At 37.2% G+C, this 21,028-nt stretch overlaps 2 protein-coding genes and 1 non-coding gene across 6 annotated transcripts; 1 reads left to right on the top strand and 2 right to left on the bottom strand.

Moving 5' to 3' along the window:
• The first annotated feature begins 8,937 nt into the window (after window positions 1-8,937).
• LOC121981050 (WRKY transcription factor 22-like) lies at window positions 8,938-12,240 on the top strand. 4 transcript variants are annotated; one of them, XM_042533387.1, is made up of 4 exons: window positions 8,938-9,367; window positions 9,703-9,846; window positions 10,100-10,571; window positions 12,222-12,240. In XM_042533387.1, exons 1-3 carry the CDS (start codon window positions 8,994-8,996, stop codon window positions 10,539-10,541), a joined length of 960 nt encoding a protein of 319 aa, XP_042389321.1. In that variant the 5' UTR covers window positions 8,938-8,993; the 3' UTR covers window positions 10,542-10,571; window positions 12,222-12,240. The 4 variants fall into 4 exon arrangements, with proteins under 4 accessions (XP_042389321.1, XP_042389317.1, XP_042389319.1 ...); XM_042533383.1 differs by lacking the exon at window positions 12,222-12,240 and adding an exon at window positions 10,705-11,044; XM_042533385.1 differs by lacking the exon at window positions 12,222-12,240 and adding an exon at window positions 10,711-11,036.
• A 1,377-nt stretch (window positions 12,241-13,617) lies between these two features.
• On the bottom strand, window positions 13,618-13,701 carry TRNAL-CAA. The gene has a single exon. It is a non-coding gene; the product is annotated as a tRNA-Leu (tRNA).
• A 1,738-nt stretch (window positions 13,702-15,439) lies between these two features.
• On the bottom strand, window positions 15,440-20,750 carry LOC121981049 (bZIP transcription factor 1-B-like). The gene is made up of 13 exons (XM_042533382.1): window positions 20,541-20,750; window positions 20,121-20,417; window positions 19,942-20,013; window positions 19,729-19,815; window positions 18,991-19,074; window positions 18,819-18,878; window positions 18,559-18,728; window positions 18,403-18,457; window positions 17,029-17,071; window positions 16,677-16,954; window positions 16,245-16,322; window positions 16,033-16,158; window positions 15,440-15,962 (listed from the first exon to the last, which is right to left on the bottom strand). The coding sequence occupies exons 2-13, from the start codon at window positions 20,169-20,171 to the stop codon at window positions 15,828-15,830; spliced, it is 1,239 nt and encodes a 412-aa protein (XP_042389316.1). The 5' UTR covers window positions 20,172-20,417; window positions 20,541-20,750; the 3' UTR covers window positions 15,440-15,827.
• Between the last annotated feature and the right edge of the window lie 278 nt (window positions 20,751-21,028).

Genomic DNA, 21,028 nt, shown 5'->3' with positions numbered 1-21,028 from the left:
AAAGCATACGAGACGTCAGGTCGAGTACATAGCATGACGTACATGATCGATCCTATGGCTGAGGCATAAGGGATCTGATCCATGCGGTCTCTCTCCTCTCTAGAAGAGGGACCTTGAGTCTTCGAAAGACTCACGCCATGTGACATCGGCAGAAATCCCTTCTTGGAGTTCTGCATGGCAAACTGTAGGAGTACCTCATCAATGTATGTACTCTGACTTAGGCCAAACAATCTCTTAGATCTATCTCTATAGATCTGTATCCCAAGAATGCGGGATGCCTCACCTAAGTCCTTCATTGAGAAGCAACTCCCTAGCCAGGTCTTGACAGACTGAAGCATAGGGATGTCCTTCCCAATGAGTAGTATGTCATCCACATACAATATGAGGAAGACAACTATGTTTTCTACAACCTTCTTGTAGACACAAGGCTCATCTTCGTTCTTGATGAAACCAAACTGTTTGATCGCATCATCGAATCGAAGATTCCAGCTCCGAGAATGGCCTCTAGCCATTTCTCGGAATCTGGTCTCATCACAGCTTCCTGATAGGTGGTGGGCTCATCCTCTATGAACACAATGTCATCATGGTCAGACAAGAGAAATGAGTATCTCTCAGGCTGACGACGTACCCTATCAGACCTGCGAAGAGGTATGTCTACTTGAACTGGTTGTTGTTCCTCAACTCTTTGTGGAACAACATCATCCACAACACTTTGTGGTTCCAGTTCAATTTCCATCGAGGCATTAGTGCTATTGTTCGCATCTTGAACTTCTTCAAGATCGAACGCGCTCCCACTAGTCTTTCTAGAAACAAAGTCCCTTTCTAGAAAGACCCCAGTCTTTGCCACAACTACCTTGTGCTGACTGGGAATGTAGAAGTAATATCCCTTAGTTTCCTTGGGATATCCAATGAAATAGCACTTGTCGAATTTGGGTCCTAATTTGTCTGAGACTTGACGTCGTACGTAAGCCTCTCAGCCCCAAATCCTCATGAAAGACACCTGGGCATCTCTCCCAGTCCATATCCTATATGGTGTCTTTATCACGGCCTTGGATGGAACTCGGTTGAGAATGAAAGCTGCCGTGTCTAGAGCATAGCCCCAAAGGTATGCCGGAAGATCTGTGTGACTCATCATAGATCGTACCATATCTAATAGGGTACGATTCCTCCTTTCGAATACACCATTCCACTGTGGTGTTCCATGAGGAGTGAGTTGGGATAGAATCCCACACTCAGCTAGGTAGTCACGAAACTCATGGCTAAGGTATTCTCCACCTCGATCTGATCGAAGTATCTTAATACTCTTGCCAAGCTGGTTCTGTACTTCATTCTTGAATTCTTTGAACTTTTCAAAGGATTCAGACTTATGTGTCATCAAGTACACATAACCATATCTACTGAAGTCATCAGTAAACATGATGAAGTACCTATAACCGCCTCTAGCAGCGACATTAAAAGGGCCACATACATCACTATGTATGAGTCCTAACAAATTAGTCGCTCTTTCGCTGTGCCCACTAAAGGGAGTCTTGGTCATCTTGCCTCGTAGGCATGACTCGCATACCTCATATGATTCAAAATCAAATGAGTCCAGCAAACCATCCTTATGGAGCTGGGATAAGCGCTTGTCATTTATATGACCTAAGCGACAATGCCAAAGGTAGGTTTGGTTCATGTCATTAGACTTGAACCTCTTGGTATTTACGTTATAGATAGGGCTCTCGAGGTCTAGAATATAGAGTCCGTTTATCAGAGGTGCATTACAATAGAACATATCTTTTAAATAAACAGAACAACATTTGTCTTTTATTAAAAGTAACATTTCTTGTCCAAACAAGAAACTGAAACTATGTTCTTAATAAGAGCAGGCACATAATAACAATCGTCTAAATCTAGTACAAGCCCAGAGGGCAGAGATAGATGGTAAGTCCCTACAGCAACAACAGCAACCCGTGCTCCATTACCTACTCGTAGGTCCACCTCGCCCTTTGTCAATGCTCTGCTATTTCTCAGCGCCTGCACATCAGTACAAATGTGAGAAGCACATCTAGTATCTAATACCCATGATGTAGAAATAGATAGATTGACTTCTATAACATATATACCTGAAGTGGAAGTCTCACTTCGCTTCTTCTTTATATCCTCCAATATACCTTGCAGTTCCTCTTCCAGTGCCCGGTCTGACCGCAGTGGAAGCAGGTAACATCCTTGGCGACCCCTCCTTTAGGCTTCAGTGCCTTACCTTTGCCCTTGGTTTGGGACTTTCCCTTACCTTTGGGCTTGCCCTTGCCCTTATGCTTCTGGACCATCAGAATGGGCTTAACCTTCTTAAGGTTAATCTCAGCAGTTCGTAACATACTAAGTAGCTCGGGCAGTGGCTTGTCAATCTCGTTCATGTTATAGTTGAGAACGAATTGACTATAGCTATCCGACAAGGACTGCAAGATCAAGTCAGTGGCCAGCTCTTGGCCAAGTGGGAACCCCAGTCTTTGTAGGTTCTCTATGTACCCAATCATCTTGAGTACATAAGGACCTACAGGAGCCCCGTCTGACATCTTGCACTGAAACAGTGCCTTCGAGATCTCAAATCTCTCATGCCTCGCTTGTCCCTGATATAGTTGGCGAAGATGCTCAACCATATCATAAGCGCCCATCAACTCATGTTGCTTCTGAAGCTCTGAGTTCATGGTCGCGAGCATTAGACAGGACACATCTAATGCGTCGTCTTGATGCTTCTTATAAGCATCTTTGTCGCCTCGCGGGGCATTGGCAGGAGGAGCCTCCGGAATGGACTGCTCCAAAACGTACAGTTTACGTTCTTGGTTGAGAACTATTCTCAAGTTCCTGTACCAGTCCAGGAAATTCACTCCGTTGAGCTTGTCTTTCTCAAGGACAGATCGCAGGGAGAAGGAATTCATATTCGACGTCATAGTTATCTACAACAGAAAAATTTGCAGAAATAAATATCATATTCTTTTAAAAATCATTTAATTAGGCCTTTAATTAAATGATGCTCCCACTGAATTCTATAATTCTTGTGGGACAAGATCCACATCATACTAATCCTTGAGTTAGCTTTGGCTAATACGCCCAAGGCTTAGCATGATCGGTAGGTAACGATTACCAATTACATTTCTATGCAACTCTTGTTTATAGAATTAATATCCGCATTTATATTAAAACTCAAGTTAGCTTTGGCTAATACACCCGAGAGTTAATATAGATGTGATTTTGACCTATCTTTTCCAACCGTTGGAATAATGCCTATAGTTGACTCGATCGAACCGAGTAACTAGGAATACTCAATCTAATTGAGTTTATATTCACCCATGCGTTGATAGGCGGGACCAAGATTGTCCCTCCGTACCCTACCAAAATAATATGTATTGCTCTGCTTTGGCAGATTCAACAATACATGTGATCGAGGTAGTGATAGGTATCACGGCACGGTTAGACATTTAGAGTTGGTTCGATCGAGATCTAATCTAATCGAAAAGGATGCATCTTGTGCACGACTTAGATCTAATCTAATCGCAAGGGTGCATCATGTGCACGACTTAGATCTAATCTAATCATAAGGCACTAATTAATTAATCACTTATTAAACATGCATCAAATACATAAGCAATTAACTAATTAATCTATTTGTGATTTAGTCATGGCCCTACTACGATCTTCTCAAGCCAATGAGAAGATCGAATAGTCAACCTAGGGTCAACAGCTTCTCCAAGCTCCTCCCTTTGACCACCTTGTGTTGCTCGTGCCCGCCTCGGAACTCCGTCTCGTGTGGACCCTCCACCGCTCCAATTTGTACATTACAATTTGAAACTCGAGTTACATTCGAGTCTAAATCTAATTTACAACAAGAATATAAGAGAAGGCACGACGCGCAGGTCGCGAATATAATACAACACTCGCAAACACATAACGGCACGCAGGCCGTATTATGAATTACAACACAATCCAATTACATTGGGTTTTTGGGCCATGACTATCACAAAATTAATATATAATCAAAATTATATATTTTTCATAATTTTCTGTAATTTTAAAATTAATTTTTACAATTTTTACGAGTAAAATTTCCCGGGGGACCCGTTTAGCGGTTTCGGGCGCAATCGCGGAACGGATCCCCTTACGGGGCCAGGGGCAGCGCCCCTACCCACGATCTAACCATCGCGAGGGTTCCTTTGTGATCCAACAGCGCCTAAACCCGCTGTCCCAAAACGATTTGGGCCGAGACATTGCCGTTTCGGAAAAATCTTCCCGGCGGGTTCGTTTTTAGCGATTTCGGGTGCAATCGCGGAGCAAATCCCCTTGCGGGGTTAGGGGTGTTGGGGTTGCAAGGTTACAAATATAGTCTCATATTGGAAACACATGGGAAAGATCATGGGTTTATAAGAGAAAAAGATATCTCCATTAGAATGAGGCCTTTTGGGGAGAGCCCAAGAGCAAAGCCATGAGGGTCTAGGCCCAAAGTGGACAATATCATGTTATTATGGAGATATCTAAATTCTTTTCGATCCTACAATTTGTATCAGAGCCCGGACTGCCAGAAGGTTTAACCGCCGACTGTGCACAAGAGCTATGGTTTGATTGAGCCATGTGGGTACAATATTGACCTCGAACAAAGAAAGTGGGGGCTCCTATGTTCGGATCAAGAGGACCAGACACCAGGCAGGAAGTCCTAGTTGCGACTAGGCAAGAAAGTCCTAGTAGGTCGGGTGGACCGAGGGGCAGAAAGACCTAGTGGGTCGAGGATCGGACGTGGGAAGCCTATGGTCCTTTGTTTGAGGGGGGATTATTGGGGTTGCAAGGTTGCAAACATAGTCCCATATTGGAAACACATGGGAAAGATCATAGGTTTATAAGAGAAAAAAATATCTCCATTAGAATGAGACCTTTTGGGGAGAGCCCAAGAGCAAAGCCATGAGGGTCTAGGCCCAAAGTGGACAATATCATGCTATTGTGGAGATATCTAAATTCTTTTCGATCCTACAAGGGGCAGTACCCCTACCCACGATCTAACCATCGCGAGTTGCTCCTAAGCGATCTAATGGCACCCAAGCCCGCTGTCCCAAAAAATTTTGGGGCGAAACGAAGCCGTTTTGGAAAAATCTTTCCGGTAGCCGAAGCCTACAAGCGACTAAACACTTGTGCTTCGATTACTCGAGAAAAATACTCATAAAAACCCAAAAATCATAATTTTACAGAAAATTACAGAAACTTTAGTTTTCATAAAACCAAAAAACAAACTCGTACTCACCTTGCACGTGACTCTGATACCACTGTTGGGTTCTTCGGGCCGCGAAAATCGCTTTTCGCGTCGCGGAAACCCCGAATCACCCAAGGCCAACGGATCCGTGCAAGGAAAAACTGAACGAAAATATGAGTACGAGTTTCAAAGACTCTAGATCTACACTAGATGAGAGTTATACCTTCGAAGCGTGCCCTTTCGCGTTCCCGCTCGTCCAAGGAATTGCCGGATCTCTAGAGTATCAAAATAGATACTCCTCTAGAAGTATCCACACGAACACGTAGGTGGAGAAAACACACAAAAAGGTGTGCTAGCACCTTGTGTGGTCACGGCAAGAGGAGGAGAGGGAGAGAGCTCTCTTGAGGAAGAAGAAGAAGGAATAATACCTTGAATGAAATCAAATTTCATTCACCACTTTTGTGTGGCCGGCCACTCCATGGAGTGTAACTCCCATTCCACATTAATCATAATTAATGTGAAGCCATTAAGAGGTGTTTTGTAACTCCTATGATGTGGCACATCATGAAGATGTGGACCATTACCATTGATCCACATCTTGCCACTTCACAATGATGTGGTAAATGAGTAACCTCCACTCATTTAATGTGGTCAACTCACATTAAATGCAATGGAGGCTTGTAACCTCCATGAGGTGGCAAAGCAAGATGATGTGGAGCAACACTATTGGTCCACATCTTGCCACCTCACTCATGATGTGGCAAAGAGTCAAGTCAAACTTGACTCAATCTCTCTCATGGTTGATCTAATCTAACCATTTGATTCAAGCCAACTTAATATAATGAATCTAATTCATTAAATTAAATTGATCTAATGAGTCATAATCTAAATTAGACTCATTAAATACATGAATCAACTTGAGTCTAACTCAATTAGCCCAATTTGGATTACTCTTAATCCAATTTGATTCATCAAATGAATCTAATCCTCTTGGTTTATCATATGAACCAAATCTCCATCTAAATGTCCTAAGTGTGTGACCCTATAGGTTCTTGTAACGTTGGCAATGCCCTAAACCCATTTAGGAGCATAAGTAATGAGCGGTATCTAGCAACACATCATTAACTACCCAAGTTACAAGAATGTCGAAATCCGACATCACCTTGTGACTACTAATTGTGACTCCTCACAATATATGACATTGTCCTTCTATCCTAGACATCTAGATTGATCAATATGAGGCATAGACTGTGTCATCCTCTAATCAATCTAAATCTTAAACTCCAAGTAGACTCACTCGATCAAATGTCAACATCTAATGTTGACTCATTTGGGCATGACCATGCACTTAGTGGTCTCACTCTATCAAGAATACCGATGTCGCTCCCGTCATATGGGAGGGATAGATCCTATCTACATCACTCACATCCCTCTACATAATTCGTTATATACCCAGTAATCGCCTTTATAGTCCACCCAGTTACGGGTGACGTTTGACGAAACCAAAGTACATAACTCCTTATATAGGGATCTATGGTGACTTCAGGTCTAAGGACTAATAGTCATACTAATAGCCACATGAGAAAGTATATGACACTCATATAACGATCCATGATACTTTCTCATGGCGGGTCATTCAGTATACATTCTCCAATGTATACCCATGTGTCAGCTTGATATCTCTATATCCATGACTTGTGAGATCAAGTCATCGAGCTGACCTACATGCTAGTCTTATTGCATTAACATTGTCCCTGAATGTTAATACTCGACTAGGAATGATTTAGAGTAGTGTTCCCTATATCATCTCACTATCGATTCAACTAATCGATTGATATAGGTATGAACCTTCTACTCAAGGACGCTATTATACTTAGTCTATTTAGCACTAATACAAATAAGTATAATAACCAAACAAATGCCTTTATTAATATACAAAAATATGATACAATGAGTCCATACAATTATCAAATGATTGGCTCTAGGGCTCTAACTAACACTAATTACACTACGATCTTCCAATGGTTTGTTCCTTTCCATCTTGATCATGAGCTACTGTTTATAATTTATAATGTACTGATAACATGATTCTCTGTGTGTGACACCACACACCATGTTATCTATAATATAAATTAATTGAACAACTACATTTATCATAAATGTAAATATTTGACCAATGTGATTCTTATTTCTAGATAAATGTTTATACCAAAAGCTAGGCTTTTAGTATACATCCTAACACTGGGGTCGGGTGTGACGGGGGCGTTGGGGACGAGCGATTTTGCCTTTTGCCACTTTCTTGTACGTTCTTTATCTTGTTGCTCCGTGCGATCTTTTTCTCTTGTTTCTGCGTTCGACGTTGAGAGATGTTGTCTCCTTTGGGCAACATCACCCCCATCCACTTACCTCCTCAGTTACCATGATTTATTTCATTTGTGTTATTTTTGGGACAGATGGATGAATCACCTTTTTACCATGGGATAGATAAAAGACGGATCTTATATAGAACTGTCATGGATTCTAGTCCAATCAAAAAAAAAAATTCTTTATATAATTTTTTTTACTTAATCTAGTACTAAAATCGACTCCTTTCCCACCCAAAAGTTCATGGCCTTATTAATAGACATGCCCTAAAAGAAACCAGATATTGAATTGAGGTCCACCAAAAGTTGTAAGGAAACTTAATTAGTACAGTGAGTTGCTACAATACGTGGGCACAGTGTGGATGACTGCAATTATAATTTCCTGCTGCTACTTCTATTCACAATTTTATATACAGTCAACAATTTTTTTACTTAAAAAACGAGGAGAAAGGGTTTTTAATTTGTTTTAAAAGAAATAGAAAATTGTTTTTCAAAAAACACAATGGAGTTGAAGACCCACAAGAGTGTTGGTCTACTTTAGGGCTAGTTAGGGTTTAAAAATTTGATAGAAAGAGTAAATTAAGGCCATGAGAAAAGTTTAGCCCGATCAGTTAGAATAGACCTATCGAACAAGTTAGCACTTGCCCCCCTTTTATAGCCATCAAAGTCGTATGTTTCTAACTCATGGCAAAGTATGACAAGGTGAATTTAGCGATCGAGTTTATATTGATAACGGTATTAGACTATGTGAGTAAACATGTACATGGATGTGTTGTTCATTTTTGAGACACATATATGACAAATTGAATGGCTATATGCATGTTATAGAGAAAAAAGGAAGCATTTTTTAGACAAGAAATTTAGGGTTCCGTAAATCATTTGATTTGACAATTCAATCGAAATCAAAATAATACAAAACACTATTTCATTCAAGAAGGGACGATGTCCTATATAATATTGCCAAAACACCAATATAATGCCACATGAAACTTAATGACCCTATTAACAACTAATTAAAGAAACTATCTATTATCAACAAGAATTAATCCAAACACCACAAGCTTAATTAGAGACAGACAAAGATTAGCCAGTAGCTAACTAACTAATTAATGAATGCATCAAACTAGAGCATCATCAAAAAATTAAGGTTTAATCGAAATATATATCCTCAGTAAATTGTAGTTTATCCTTCCACCAATCAGCTAAGTAAAGAGGGAACATGGATCCTGTTGGAAATCCCTCAACCTGATAAAACAAATGCTAAATCCACAAGGATGGTTAATTATTAATTAATTGTTTATTTTTTCTCTCTTTCTCTCTATTTAGTATTTAGAGGAAGTCAGCTTCTTCTACATATAATAATACAACTTGATCATTCTCCTTGAGTCCAAAGGAGTTCTTCTTTCCACATAGTCATGTGTGACTTCTTCTGGCCAAGGGTGGAGAGCAACCGCGGAGAGCTTGAGGATGTCGTCCGATCAGGCAGCCGAAGTGGCAGCCAGTTGGAACCGGCGGCCACCGCGGAGGAGGATATGGGTTTCCCTTTGTCGAGAAGCCTCGGTGTTGAAGATCCTAATCTTGTTCACCTGCCTCTCGAGTTCTTGGATGTTGGGGGAGAGCAAGAGAGCTTGAACAGGCCTTGTGATGACTTGCTGAGGGTTCTACAGATCTCTCCCGGAAGGCCGTCACAGCAGGCGCTGCCGGTGGTGGTCATGGCTGGTACTCCAGTGGATCACGGCGGTGGACTACTTGAGATCTCCTCTCCTATGGCTCAAGGGATCAAAAGAAGGTCATACTTATTCTCGATCGACATCAATATCTTATGGATCATTAATTGTTTCTTGTTAAGTTTAATCTCTTTGATCGATCACATATACATTTCATAGTTGTTGAAGCTAATTACTAGCTAGCTAGGTTTAAGCACATTGAAATGGAGGTAGCTAGGGTTACTTCCTTTCTTGCTTAATTGATGGATCCCATTTCTCTTTTTCATCTTGAGTTTATAAATTTGTTGCCAAATTATAACATCCAATAATACTCTCTTTTAATGATCTATAGATATGTTGTTCTAAGTTAAGTATACTTTGTGTTTGTGTTCGTGTTTTTGTTTGTATGCTTGTTCAGAAAAAGTCAGGCCAAGAGGGTGGTTTGCATTCCGGCACCAATAGTGGCGGCAACCGGGCGACCAAGCGGTGAGGTTGTTCCTTCTGATCTATGGGCTTGGAGAAAGTATGGCCAAAAACCTATCAAGGGTTCTCCTTATCCAAGGTAAAAGGTTTATCTTAGGTCGCTAATTAATATATATATATAGAAAGTGAAGAACAAAGAAAATTAAATCTTGTTAATTTAATCATCTTTGTTTTTATACTAATTATTTATTGTCAAGTACAAGCAATGTAGAAGTTAATAATTAAACTGAATAAGTTAACAATGGTTTGACATGTTTAATGATCTTAATTTATTCTTCTTCTTCTGCTGTTAATTATGAAACAAAAATTGAATTATTTTTTGCAAAATATAGGGGTTACTACAGGTGTAGTAGTTCCAAAGGATGCTCGGCGAGGAAGCAAGTAGAGCGCAGCCGAACGGACCCTAACATGTTGGTCATCACCTACACCTCCGAGCACAACCACCCTTGGCCGACTCATCGCAATGCCTTTGCAGGATCAACTCGATGCCATGCCCCCAAGAACCACCCTAAACCAACCCTAGAAGAACCGGTCGAATGCGTAAAGCAAGAAGCACTACACATTGAGTCGACCGAACACAAGGCAACGATGGACCGAGTGGCCGAAGAAGAAGTTGACTTCGACCTAACCACCAACAATCAGACGGCCGATGAATTGATAGGGTTCAAGGGGGTCGGCCTAACGAGCCGGACCTTAGACATGGAAGGGAATTCAAGGGGGGACAAGAGCTTAATGGACATGTTTGACTGGTCAGAAGCTCTGGACTTGAACTGAGCAATAAGAAATACTGATCTGAACAAAAAGGTGTGTACTAAGAACACTAAGAATTACTGAACTTAATTAATTCAGTAGATAAAACTTTTTCTCTATATACTTTTTCTTTTTGGTTTTTGTGATTTGGTATCCTTGGAGTTTGTGACTTTTGGTTGTTTAACAGAAACAGAATGAAGATTATGAGATGAGATGAGATGAAATGAGAGAGGGTTAAAGGAGTTGAGATAGGGAGGAATTGAGACCTAACAATTGTTTTTGGGGTTTGGAATATTTTGGGATGGGACAGAAAGCTGAGGAACAGAAACCCTAAACAGTTGCACCAAGTACAACATGCATGCTCTGTGGATGTGACTAGGAATGCCTTAAAATTTGTGCGTGATAAGGTTTCACTCTTTTCTTCTCCTACTTTTCTCTCTCTTACTTATTCTCTACCTCTTCCTTCTCTTCCTCTTTCTTTTCTTCTTCCTCTTCTATATTTATGTTGAATTTAAGTCTAAAATGACATGGGTATTATAGAGATAAACTGCCTTCTAGATGATTCGTACAATTAGTATAGTGAAATTTGAAATGAGTTTGGCGAAATTTGTTCACAAATTAAGCATTTGTTAAATGGGGGTTTCATATGAAATCTATCTTATTCTAGTTGTGTTTGAAAATTTAGTACTCGAGTGAATGTTTATGGGTAATATTATCAAAATTTATGAAGAAATTATGAAAAATAAACCTCAAGTGAAAATTTCTTAGATGTTATGCTAAGTAAGAAGTAAAACTTGCACGAAGAACTAACAACACGCAAAAAAGAAGAGAAAAGAGACGAGAAAGCAAAGGGGTAACAATAGACATAAAGGTGGATCAATCGGAGAGGATAAGATAATGGGGCTACTCGTGAATAAGCTCACGTGACGACAATCATGTACGACTCATGTGAACTTGGAGATTTTTTTTTAAAAAAAAATAGTAAAAAATACATTTTTTTTCTAAAAACAACCCAACTATTTTTTTAAATTTTTTTATAATTTTTAAAATCTAAGAAAATTAATGATAAAGTAGGGGCATCAATTAATATTTTTTTTAAAATTATTTTTTCCCTCCTTTTTTTATTTAAAATAAATAAAAGGAAAAAATCATTTAAATGTGGTTGAGTTGGATGTGTACCTGACTTGTCATGGACAAATAAAATCAGTGATACTTTTTGTCTCCTTTGGACGTACTCAAACTTCAGTAAAATAGTGAAGGGAAAAAGATTGGTGCAATTTAATTAACCCACACGTGCAATTGCTTTAGGTGCAACAAACTTAATTACCACCTAATTTTTTTAAATTATATGTAACTTTTTCATAATTATATTGCTTAAGGTGAAACAAACCCTCACCCTAACAAATGCATGCATTTGCATTGGAGGTTGATGATTATGATCTTGCTTAGTTCTTTGTTAACTCTTGTACTAATTAAAGCAGCTTCACAAAACTTATAGAGATCTCTTTCACTTGTTTAATTAATTCCTAGAATAAATTCTCTGGTTAATTAGTGCAAGAAGTAAGAACACTTTTCTCCTCCTTTCTCATTATTATTAATATAATGCTGTGAGATTGGAATTTCAGATCATATGATAAAAGCAGAGAAATAGTTCCAGTGTCTCCTCCAATAATTAACTTATGGTCTTCTTTGGCTGATGTGAAGTGTGAGGAACATGGAAAGCACTGTGGCCATTAAGCAGCTGTTGGATAAATGTTATATTTATGCCAGGAGAAGAGAAGAGAAGAGAAAAGAAGGGAAGTGAAGCGTGAAGCGTGAAGCGTGAAGCAAGAAGCACTGTGGCACTGTGAAAAAAGAAAAAGAAGCCTCTCTCTCTTGGATTGGATTGGATTGGCTTGCTTTTCTCCTTCAATTGTCATTTCATCATCATCAGCAGCATCAGCTTCAGCTTCAGCTTCTTCTCGCTTGAGTTCATGTGCTTTGACAATTCAGTTCTGCAAAAAGCTTCTTCCCAGTTGGTGCATGATGCCCTCCATCTCAAGCCCCATCTGCACTGCAAAGAATCTGCATAGGACGACGACAGATCATTAAGTCACTCGCTCAATCGATCGGACGACTAATCATGGCTGGGTTCTCAAACCTCAGTGGAAAGCCTGATGCTCTGCCAAAAAAAAAAAAAAACGAATCTTTCTTTAATTTTTATATTAGATTTTATAAACACCATTTTTAGGGTTAAATTATCCTAAATCCTGCAAATTCAACTTTGTCCTCAGTTTCAACGTCAGAAAAAAAAAATTCTTTACTATTTACATGTAAACTTTTCTTGCATTTAACTTCCTTCTAATTTTCTAATGCACATTGATTTATGTAATTATCCTATTTTTAAATAAAAAATCTAAATCAAATAAAAAAAATATGTTCAATTTGATAGAAAATATAACTAGACTCTAATTTAAATATGTTGCATTTAAAAAAAATTATATTTTATTTTAGATTTTTTAACCAAAAAATAAGGGCAATTTATCTAAACCAGTGTGCATTAAAAAATTAAAGCAAAGAATAATTTAAATATAAAAAATGAAAATATTTTTTTTCTAACATAAAAACTAAACACAAAGTTGAGTGTGCTATAAAGATTTTAGGATAATTTATAATTAGTTTAATGAGAAAGTTGAGTGTAGTGTGCTATACAGATTTTATGATAATTTATAATTAATTTACTCAGAAGATCATAGGGCTGAGTAGAAAATAAATAAATATATATATATATACTATACTTATATCATAAGGTGAGCATGGATTTTTTTTTTTTAATTTTAATATTATAATTCAATCCTAAATTCTAAAAATTAAATCTTATATCTATATACTAAAAATATTAAACCGAATATCAAATTTTTTTTTATTTTTTTTTAAAAAAATGCCTAAATACGAATATAATTTTTAAACATATTGTTTGCTAAAATATAATATATACGAGAAAAACTCTCCTGTAATTATGAATTTTATTTTATTTTATGAATTTTATTTTATTTTCAACAAAAGTTTTTCTGGCATCTTTGATATTGTTAAAAATTAAGAGAAAAAGAAATATAGATTATGTCAGAAGTGGGATTTGAACCCACGCTCTCTCACGAGAACCAGAACTTGAGTCTGGCGCCTTAGACCACTCGGCCATCCTGACTCGTACATCAATAATCATATTCTTTTATATATTATTATGGGTGTAATCGTGGATGTTTATTAGAGCCGAGCTCGAGATTTATTTAACGAATATATTCATGGCTCACAAACTTATTCGAACTTTTATCGAGCCTAAATAAGCTTAATAAATATAAATTTAAATATTTATTAAAAAACTAAATTATATATTTTTAAAAAATTATAATATTCTTGTTAAAATTTATAATTTTATTCTAATAAATAAATTTAATATATTTATCTATATTTTTCATTAGTAGAGTGTAAAATCTATAAATTCAATATCAAAACTATTATTATTTTTATTTAAAAGTTAATTCATAAGCTTTACGAACATGTTCATGAGCTATCGAACCGAATATTGTGAAGCTTGAGCTTGGTTTGTTTATCTTAACGAGCCTCATTAAACGAGCTCAAACGAACGTTTATCGAATTGAGCTTCGAGTAGCTCACGAGCGACTTGACTCATTTACATCCCTATATATTATATTAATTATTAATTTTTTCCATATGTAATTACGCTCCCCCAACATTTTCAGTCTGCCCATTAATTATACCAAGAAAAATAAATTACAGAATCAATTATTTATAACTGATCATCAAATTATTTTGTACTTTGTTCAACTCTATTCAGACTGATAAGCATCATTTGTACCTTCATTAAATTTCAATTCCATGCATTAACGTACGCAATTGGGTTTTGGATATTATTATTATTATTATTGTTGTTGTTTTAATAATTTAAATGTCCGAACGTCACCCCTATTAATTTTGCAAATACTGATTTCCTCTCTTGAACTTTTCTATTATTGCTACTTTTCCTTTTTCTTTTGATAGTTATAATACATCCTAGAATTTATGTAAGCACATTCAATGATGCTTTATTACTAATACGAAATTGAAATTCACTTGATCCATTTCACAGATTTGATAATTCAGAAAAACTTTTGATCTATTTCACTTTCCATGGAGCGTTTTTACAAGTGTAACTATAAATATAATTAGTCATCATGCACATAAATTATATATATAATATTATAAATAAATACATATAAATTAATATCCAGATCTATAAATTAAAATTGATAAAGGTATACTAAGTGTATGCAATAATGCAAGACGACACTCGGAAATCTAACAACAACAAACTATTGTAACAATTAATATCAGATATTAAATTGATAATAATAATATTACATTTGATCTTAGTAAAAAAATTAAAAAACATATATTTTTTAATGTCGTCAAACTAAAATATTTATAGAAATTTTTTTTACTCGTGATTATACATCATAATAAGATGTGAGATTAAAAAACACCCTAGTGTATATTTTTTATATAAAAAATAATTAAAAAAAATTAAAATTATTTTAATATAAATTTTATTTTGTACTTCATCAAAAATTAATTATTAAAACACCCAGATTTATTACTCATAAACTCTATTTAATGCTGAATAAATAAAGTTAGATGAAAATTAATTGATGCTCCTTCACCAAACGCACTGAAGGGACAAGTAAGGTGCGTCCAATCAATCTAACGTCAATTCAACACTACCATTCTTCAACTGCACGTTAAATCTTTGCTGCAGCCACAGAGAGAGAGAGAGAGAGAACCAAAAAAAAACCAAAAAGTAAGTCAGCAGTTTCCTAACTTTCAACGAGAAAATGTCAACTTCGAAGACTGCAATCTGCATCCACTCAACAAAATAACTGCTTATGTGCACACTAAAAAAGAACTAGTCATGAACTATTTTATATAAACCATTCCTTTGAGAAAAAGGTTACACTTAATAGAATGCATGAATCAAGTTAATTAGTAGCTGGTAGTAATTCTACTCTCAGTATTGTACAATATTGAATATGTTAAACAGATTCAGTGCATTATCACTCACACAATCAGTCTTATTAGGTATAAGGAAAACTACATGGCTTTGCCTTAACTGCTAAAAAATCAGTCGAGACAACACCCCGTGTAGACCGCACTGATGATGCAATGGCCAAAAATAAGTAACCACATCAGATTTGCTACTATGCTAAGAGTTGGAGAAGTTGTCGTGGATTAGTTAGCGTTGTGTTTGGTCGATATGTTATTGAAGCAGCTGTGATGTTAGTGATCACCCAGCTGCTTGCTGTCTGATTTCCCTGCTTGCGGATCAGAATCTAAGTCAATCTGTGTGTTATCGTCTTGCTGGATATTATCAATTTCTGAGGCTGATACTTTCATTTTTCCTTGCATTCTCTCCTGTAAAGATATATATCAGCAATCCAACTTGAATTGAGTGAGCATGAAGAAGCAATATATATATATATACCTTAAGAGAAGCATTTTGGGCGAGAAGTTCATCATATTCTTTCTTAAAGTTGTCTAATTCTGCTCTAAGAGCCGTATTCTCCTCTTTCAGAACCTCCACACGCTGAGCCACTTCTTCGTACTCTGCCTATATAGGAAAACAATTTGAAATCAATAATTACCCACATATTTATCTTGTAGAAGTCTATTCAATTTTAGGTAGATGTATTAAACCTGCTTGCGCAACCTAGAACGACGTGCTGATTCCCTGTTTGACTGTTTCCGTCTCTGCCTTTTTAGTTCTCTTTCATCCTTAATTCATAACACAACTAATAAAATCAGTTTCTAAACACAAACTGTGAAATCAGGTATAATTGAAAAACATGGAATGAATAGTTTCCTATTTTCTCTGATGGTTACACTATATTGAATAGTAAGTAACATAAATTAAAAAAGATCAATCTTATTTTATTTGACATGGAATGCTTTCTCGGTTACTTATGTGAAACCTACATGGTGTGACATTGAATGGAAAATAAGCAATAATCTTGGAGACTGAACGGATGGATTAAAAAACTTTTAGTGGTATCAAAACCTAAATGCTGAATTTACAGTTAACGAAAATAATAAAATAAAGCCAAAAATAAGGTAAGCTGAGAAAAAAACCTGAAGCCATATCTCTGATGGAACCTTTTCACTTGCTCCAACAAGTGTGCCAGACACTGTTGTTCCTGTGGCTGGTGCAGTAGGAACCGTCCCAGCTGGAGGGAATGCAGATGAAGCTGGAGTAACCCAGTAATCCATTCCAATATTCAAGTTTGTAGTAGGACCAGCAACAACTCCAGGTACTCCAGCTGCTAGCATAGGCATTAATGGCATTGTCTGATGTGACATCGCATGTGATGGTGTAATATCTGTGGCAGTTGTGCCATTCGTAGTCGTCTCTGCAATAAGATAAATTTCATCCAACGTACAGGTCATTGAGATAACTATGCACGTTGTTTAAATTGATGCCTACCATCCAGAGTCTTCTGTCTGACAACTGTCTTTGGTTCTGAGTCCTATAGAATTTTATCACGACGTTAATGCATGATCTACCAATACTTAGTTTAAAGAATCTATTGTGCACAATCAGCAAAAAACTTAGCAAGCTGATACGAGAGAAAGAATACATGTCAACTTCTGATATTGAAGGAATATCATATTCATGTACAAAATCAAGTGGTAACTGAACAAATTGTGGAAAAAAAGAAGAAAAGCAACAGGTTCTAGCTTCTAACAAGAAGTAGAAAGCATCCTCATCACTAGATAGCTTCAATGAATTCTATTTTCCATTCATTACTAAAACTGCAAGATATTTTTTCAAAGCAAGTGAATGTTGCTCCTAGGTCATAAGATTGTGCTACCTTTGCCATACCTATGAACAAAGCAAAGTGTGAGCCACGTCTTATGGTGCAAGTGGCTCATTCTCCAATCCTACTGCTGATCCTATGATAAATCCTAGAGAAAAAACTACATATAAAGATTTCATCTAAACAAGTGATATATGTACTGGGATAGATAAATGGGAATTTTTCACAATTTTGGCATATTAAGAAGTCCTTAAAAGTGACTTTGACTTGTTAAAACTTGAACTTGGAAGATTCCACAAAACGCACTGATCTGCTAAAGGATTGGTTTTAAAATGCTGAAAGAGAAGAAAAACAACTTCTAATAAGAAAAATACTGTTTCTAGTATTTTCCTAACTACTTCAGGAACATTCATCATTTACGACTACAAAGTTCCATTGCATATAGAAATAATGTTGAAACTACATTTACCTGTTACTCGAACTTTAAAAAAAAAAAAAAGATCAGCCCAGTGCACGAAGCTCCCGCCATGTGGAGTCCCGGGGAAGGATCCATTGTACGCAACCTTACCCTGCTTTTTGCAAGAGGCTGTTTTCAGGATTCAAACCCGTGACCTTTTGGTCACATGGCAACAACTTTACCGTTGCGCCAAGGCTCTCCTTCTATTACTCAAACTTTAACATGTGGAAATTGGGCATGCAACATTATTCACCATGAAATTCTTAATATAGCTAAGGTTAAGTGCAATGAGGTAGCAAATAATACATGCCCATCAGTCCAAAAGAATTTAAGCATTGTTTGGGAAGATGTTAAGATCAGTACAATAACAAAGATAGCAAGTCACACAGACACCAATATTGATCAGCACTACTGCAAAAACAAATTTCTATAAATGAATATAGGAAGTGTCAACAGTGGCGCTAGACAAATCCCAGGAATCATCAACATTCCAATATATGATAGCTAACATGAAACCTTATAGTGCAGCACTTATGTTCACTTCCACAAACATTTAGCAAGCAATAGAGGAGGAATAACTCACGTTCTGAGAATTAGCATCACTCCCTTCACTTGAATCTTCACTTCCACTATCATTACTGCAGCATGAAATTGAAATTAGGATTATCCAAACTAAAATGCATAATATACTTGATGAACCAAGAATCATGATGATACAATCATTAGAAGATTTTGTTACCTATGAGATAAGATTCCATTAGGTGCTCCTGATGGCTTATCGATGTCAGTATTGTTTTTTCCTGTTATCATATTCAAACTTCCAAGACTTCCCTTTGATCGTCTAAAGGGTTTCTTTTCCTTTCCCTCAGATGGCTTTACATCTCCTTCAGTGCTAGGAGGCATATCTCCCTGTGAGATGCAAAAACATGAGGCACATGAGTCTCTATCCTCACTAGCTTTCAGAAGACAATTTAACTGTTGTATAAGCCAGGAACTCACACAAACTTCAGCATTTACATTTGGAGAAGGTATACCATAGGGGCTGATTGGATGTGAACCCTGGACATATTTTAGTGTCGAACAGAAAATTAGTAGAGCCATAGATGGAGAAAGCAAGTTTTCTTTCCCTCTTGAAAATATTACTTATTTTCTGATGCCTTAGTAGACATACCGGTGGAATGGATGGATGTGCATATATTCCATGAGGATACATCACAAATGGTGGTGGTGGTGTACCATAAGGTGGCATAAGGTGCTACAAGAAGCGAATGGGAATTATCAATACAATTGACCAGTGTGACAGAGAAAGTCAACTATATACTACAAATTATCACCATCTCTATACGTGCATAATCATTCATTTTATCTAAAAAAATAAAAAGGGACTATTTAAGGAACCTAAAAGTTTAGCCTTTGACTAATAGCTCAGGGTTAAATTTGAAGGAAATCAAACAGACATGTACAGAAGTCAACAAGGAAATAGATCATATAAGAATGTAAAATTATGCAAGAAACTTGCACTAGACATACATAATTATGAATACGGCACATGTCAATCTTAATAAAATTCAGAATATTATCCTCTCTGTTCATCTAAATTAGACGGCATCAAAAAAAAGAAAATTTTGATCTAACATGTGGTACTCAATTCATCATCTGAAATTTGAATGAGTGCAGCAATGAAGCACCTCCAAGCTAGATGATCATAGCTGATCAACACTCCTATAAGATTATTCATGTTAGGCCAATGCAACAATTTATTTAAGCCAACATATCTACCTCGAATGGACCAAACAAAGTATGAATTTATCGACAAAATGGATTCCACTTTTAAGTCAAATTACCCCCTATACATCTGAACACTATAAACATGGAAAGAAACACGAGCTAACTGGCAACTAAATGTCACCTGAGGTCCCCACATATAAGGATGAGCTTGGGGACTTGACACCACTGGGGCATGGAAGAAGCCAGGTGGAGGAATCGGTGAGTATGCCTATTCAAATTACACACACAAAAACAATTATTACAAAAGGCAGGATTGCATCTGAAGACCACACACAAGATTTCTTGTAGAAGCTCAAAAACAGAACGCAATTCAGACAGTAATTTCCACTATCACCTGAAATCCAGACCAATCCGTGTAGGCTGCTGCAGTGGGGCTGGGGCTGGAGCTGGTAGCTCGTGGCTGCTCCTGAAGAAAGAAAACAAAAAATAAAACTTTAAAAAAAGTTCAAAGACAACTGTAGATTCGGACAAGAGCGCCCAACAATATACAACCACAAGAGCAAAATACGGAACCTGCGCAGCCGATGTTTTTGGCCCCTTGCTATCGGTCTCGCTTCCACCCATCTTCTACAGAGATGCACCTTCAACCTGCCAGTAGTCACACGCTCGTTTTCCTAATCCTCTTCTTCTCCACTTCTCTCTCAAATCATCACTCAAGAACATCAAAAGATAAAAACTTTGCCTTGAAGAAAAAAAGCGAAGAAGAATTTTCAAGTCGCTATCAATTTTCAGTAGTCAACAGCCAAAAAAAAAGTCACTCAATTCCGGTCAGATCTCACTCCAAAACCCTAACTCGTTCTCAACTCCAAACTGCCAAAGAAAAATCAACCATGCACTGAGAAAACTCTACTAGATAAGCGAAACCTGTATCAAACGAGATCAGTGGCTGCCAAGAGTAAGGTTTTTGTAGTGAAACACATTCGAAACCCTTACAAGATGGCAAGCGATCACCACACGGAAGAAAACGCCGTCGGCCGCAGATTCCGAGCTGAAAGAGAGATCAGGAGCCGACAAACCACGCGGAGAAAGCTGGGTGGAGCGATCGAATTGGCTGACCCCAGCGGAGAGGGTGGGAGTGAGGCAGCAATGCACGGTAGAGCAGGAGGCGGAGGAGGGAGCGGCAGAGGGCAAAACAGGAATCCAGCGGCCATTTATTTATGTGGAGAAAACTCGCGCAAAAGGGGGAACATAAAATATCATTTTTACCCCTTTAACTTTATCTCTTTGCAAAACAAATTCCTATTATTTATTATATAACAAACAAATATACTCACCAATTAATTTTTTTAAAAAAAAATTAAATAAATTTAAATGGAGTGTTCGATAATATTTATTAATAATTATTTTAATAAATTAGTGGATCCAAAATCTACTCTACGGATCCAATTCGTTCGTGGCTGTGAAATATTCGCCTGCGTAGC

The sequence above is a fragment of the Zingiber officinale genome, chromosome 5A (genome assembly GCF_018446385.1).
Source record: "Zingiber officinale cultivar Zhangliang chromosome 5A, Zo_v1.1, whole genome shotgun sequence".
Classification (NCBI taxonomy): domain Eukaryota; kingdom Viridiplantae; phylum Streptophyta; class Magnoliopsida; order Zingiberales; family Zingiberaceae; genus Zingiber; species Zingiber officinale.
Note: the sequence above shows the minus strand (reverse complement) of the source record. Positions and strands in the feature narration are given on the sequence as shown.

Excerpts from the sequence above, each read along its gene's own strand:
- LOC121981050 (XM_042533387.1), top strand. The coding sequence starts at position 8,994 with ATGTGTGACTTCTTCTGGCCAAGGGTGGAGAGCAACCGCGGAGAGCTT. Across the intron at positions 9,368-9,702 it reads GCTCAAGGGATCAAAAGAAG|AAAAAGTCAGGCCAAGAGGG; the intron begins GTCATACTTATT and ends ATGCTTGTTCAG. Across the intron at positions 9,847-10,099 it reads AAGGGTTCTCCTTATCCAAG|GGGTTACTACAGGTGTAGTA; the intron begins GTAAAAGGTTTA and ends TGCAAAATATAG.
- LOC121981049 (XM_042533382.1), bottom strand. The coding sequence starts at position 20,171 with ATGGGTGGAAGCGAGACCGATAGCAAGGGGCCAAAAACATCGGCTGCG. Across the intron at positions 20,014-20,120 it reads CAAAAACATCGGCTGCGCAG|GAGCAGCCACGAGCTACCAG; the intron begins GTTCCGTATTTT and ends TTCTTTCTTCAG. Across the intron at positions 16,323-16,676 it reads CATCAGAGATATGGCTTCAG|GATGAAAGAGAACTAAAAAG; the intron begins GTTTTTTTCTCA and ends TTATGAATTAAG.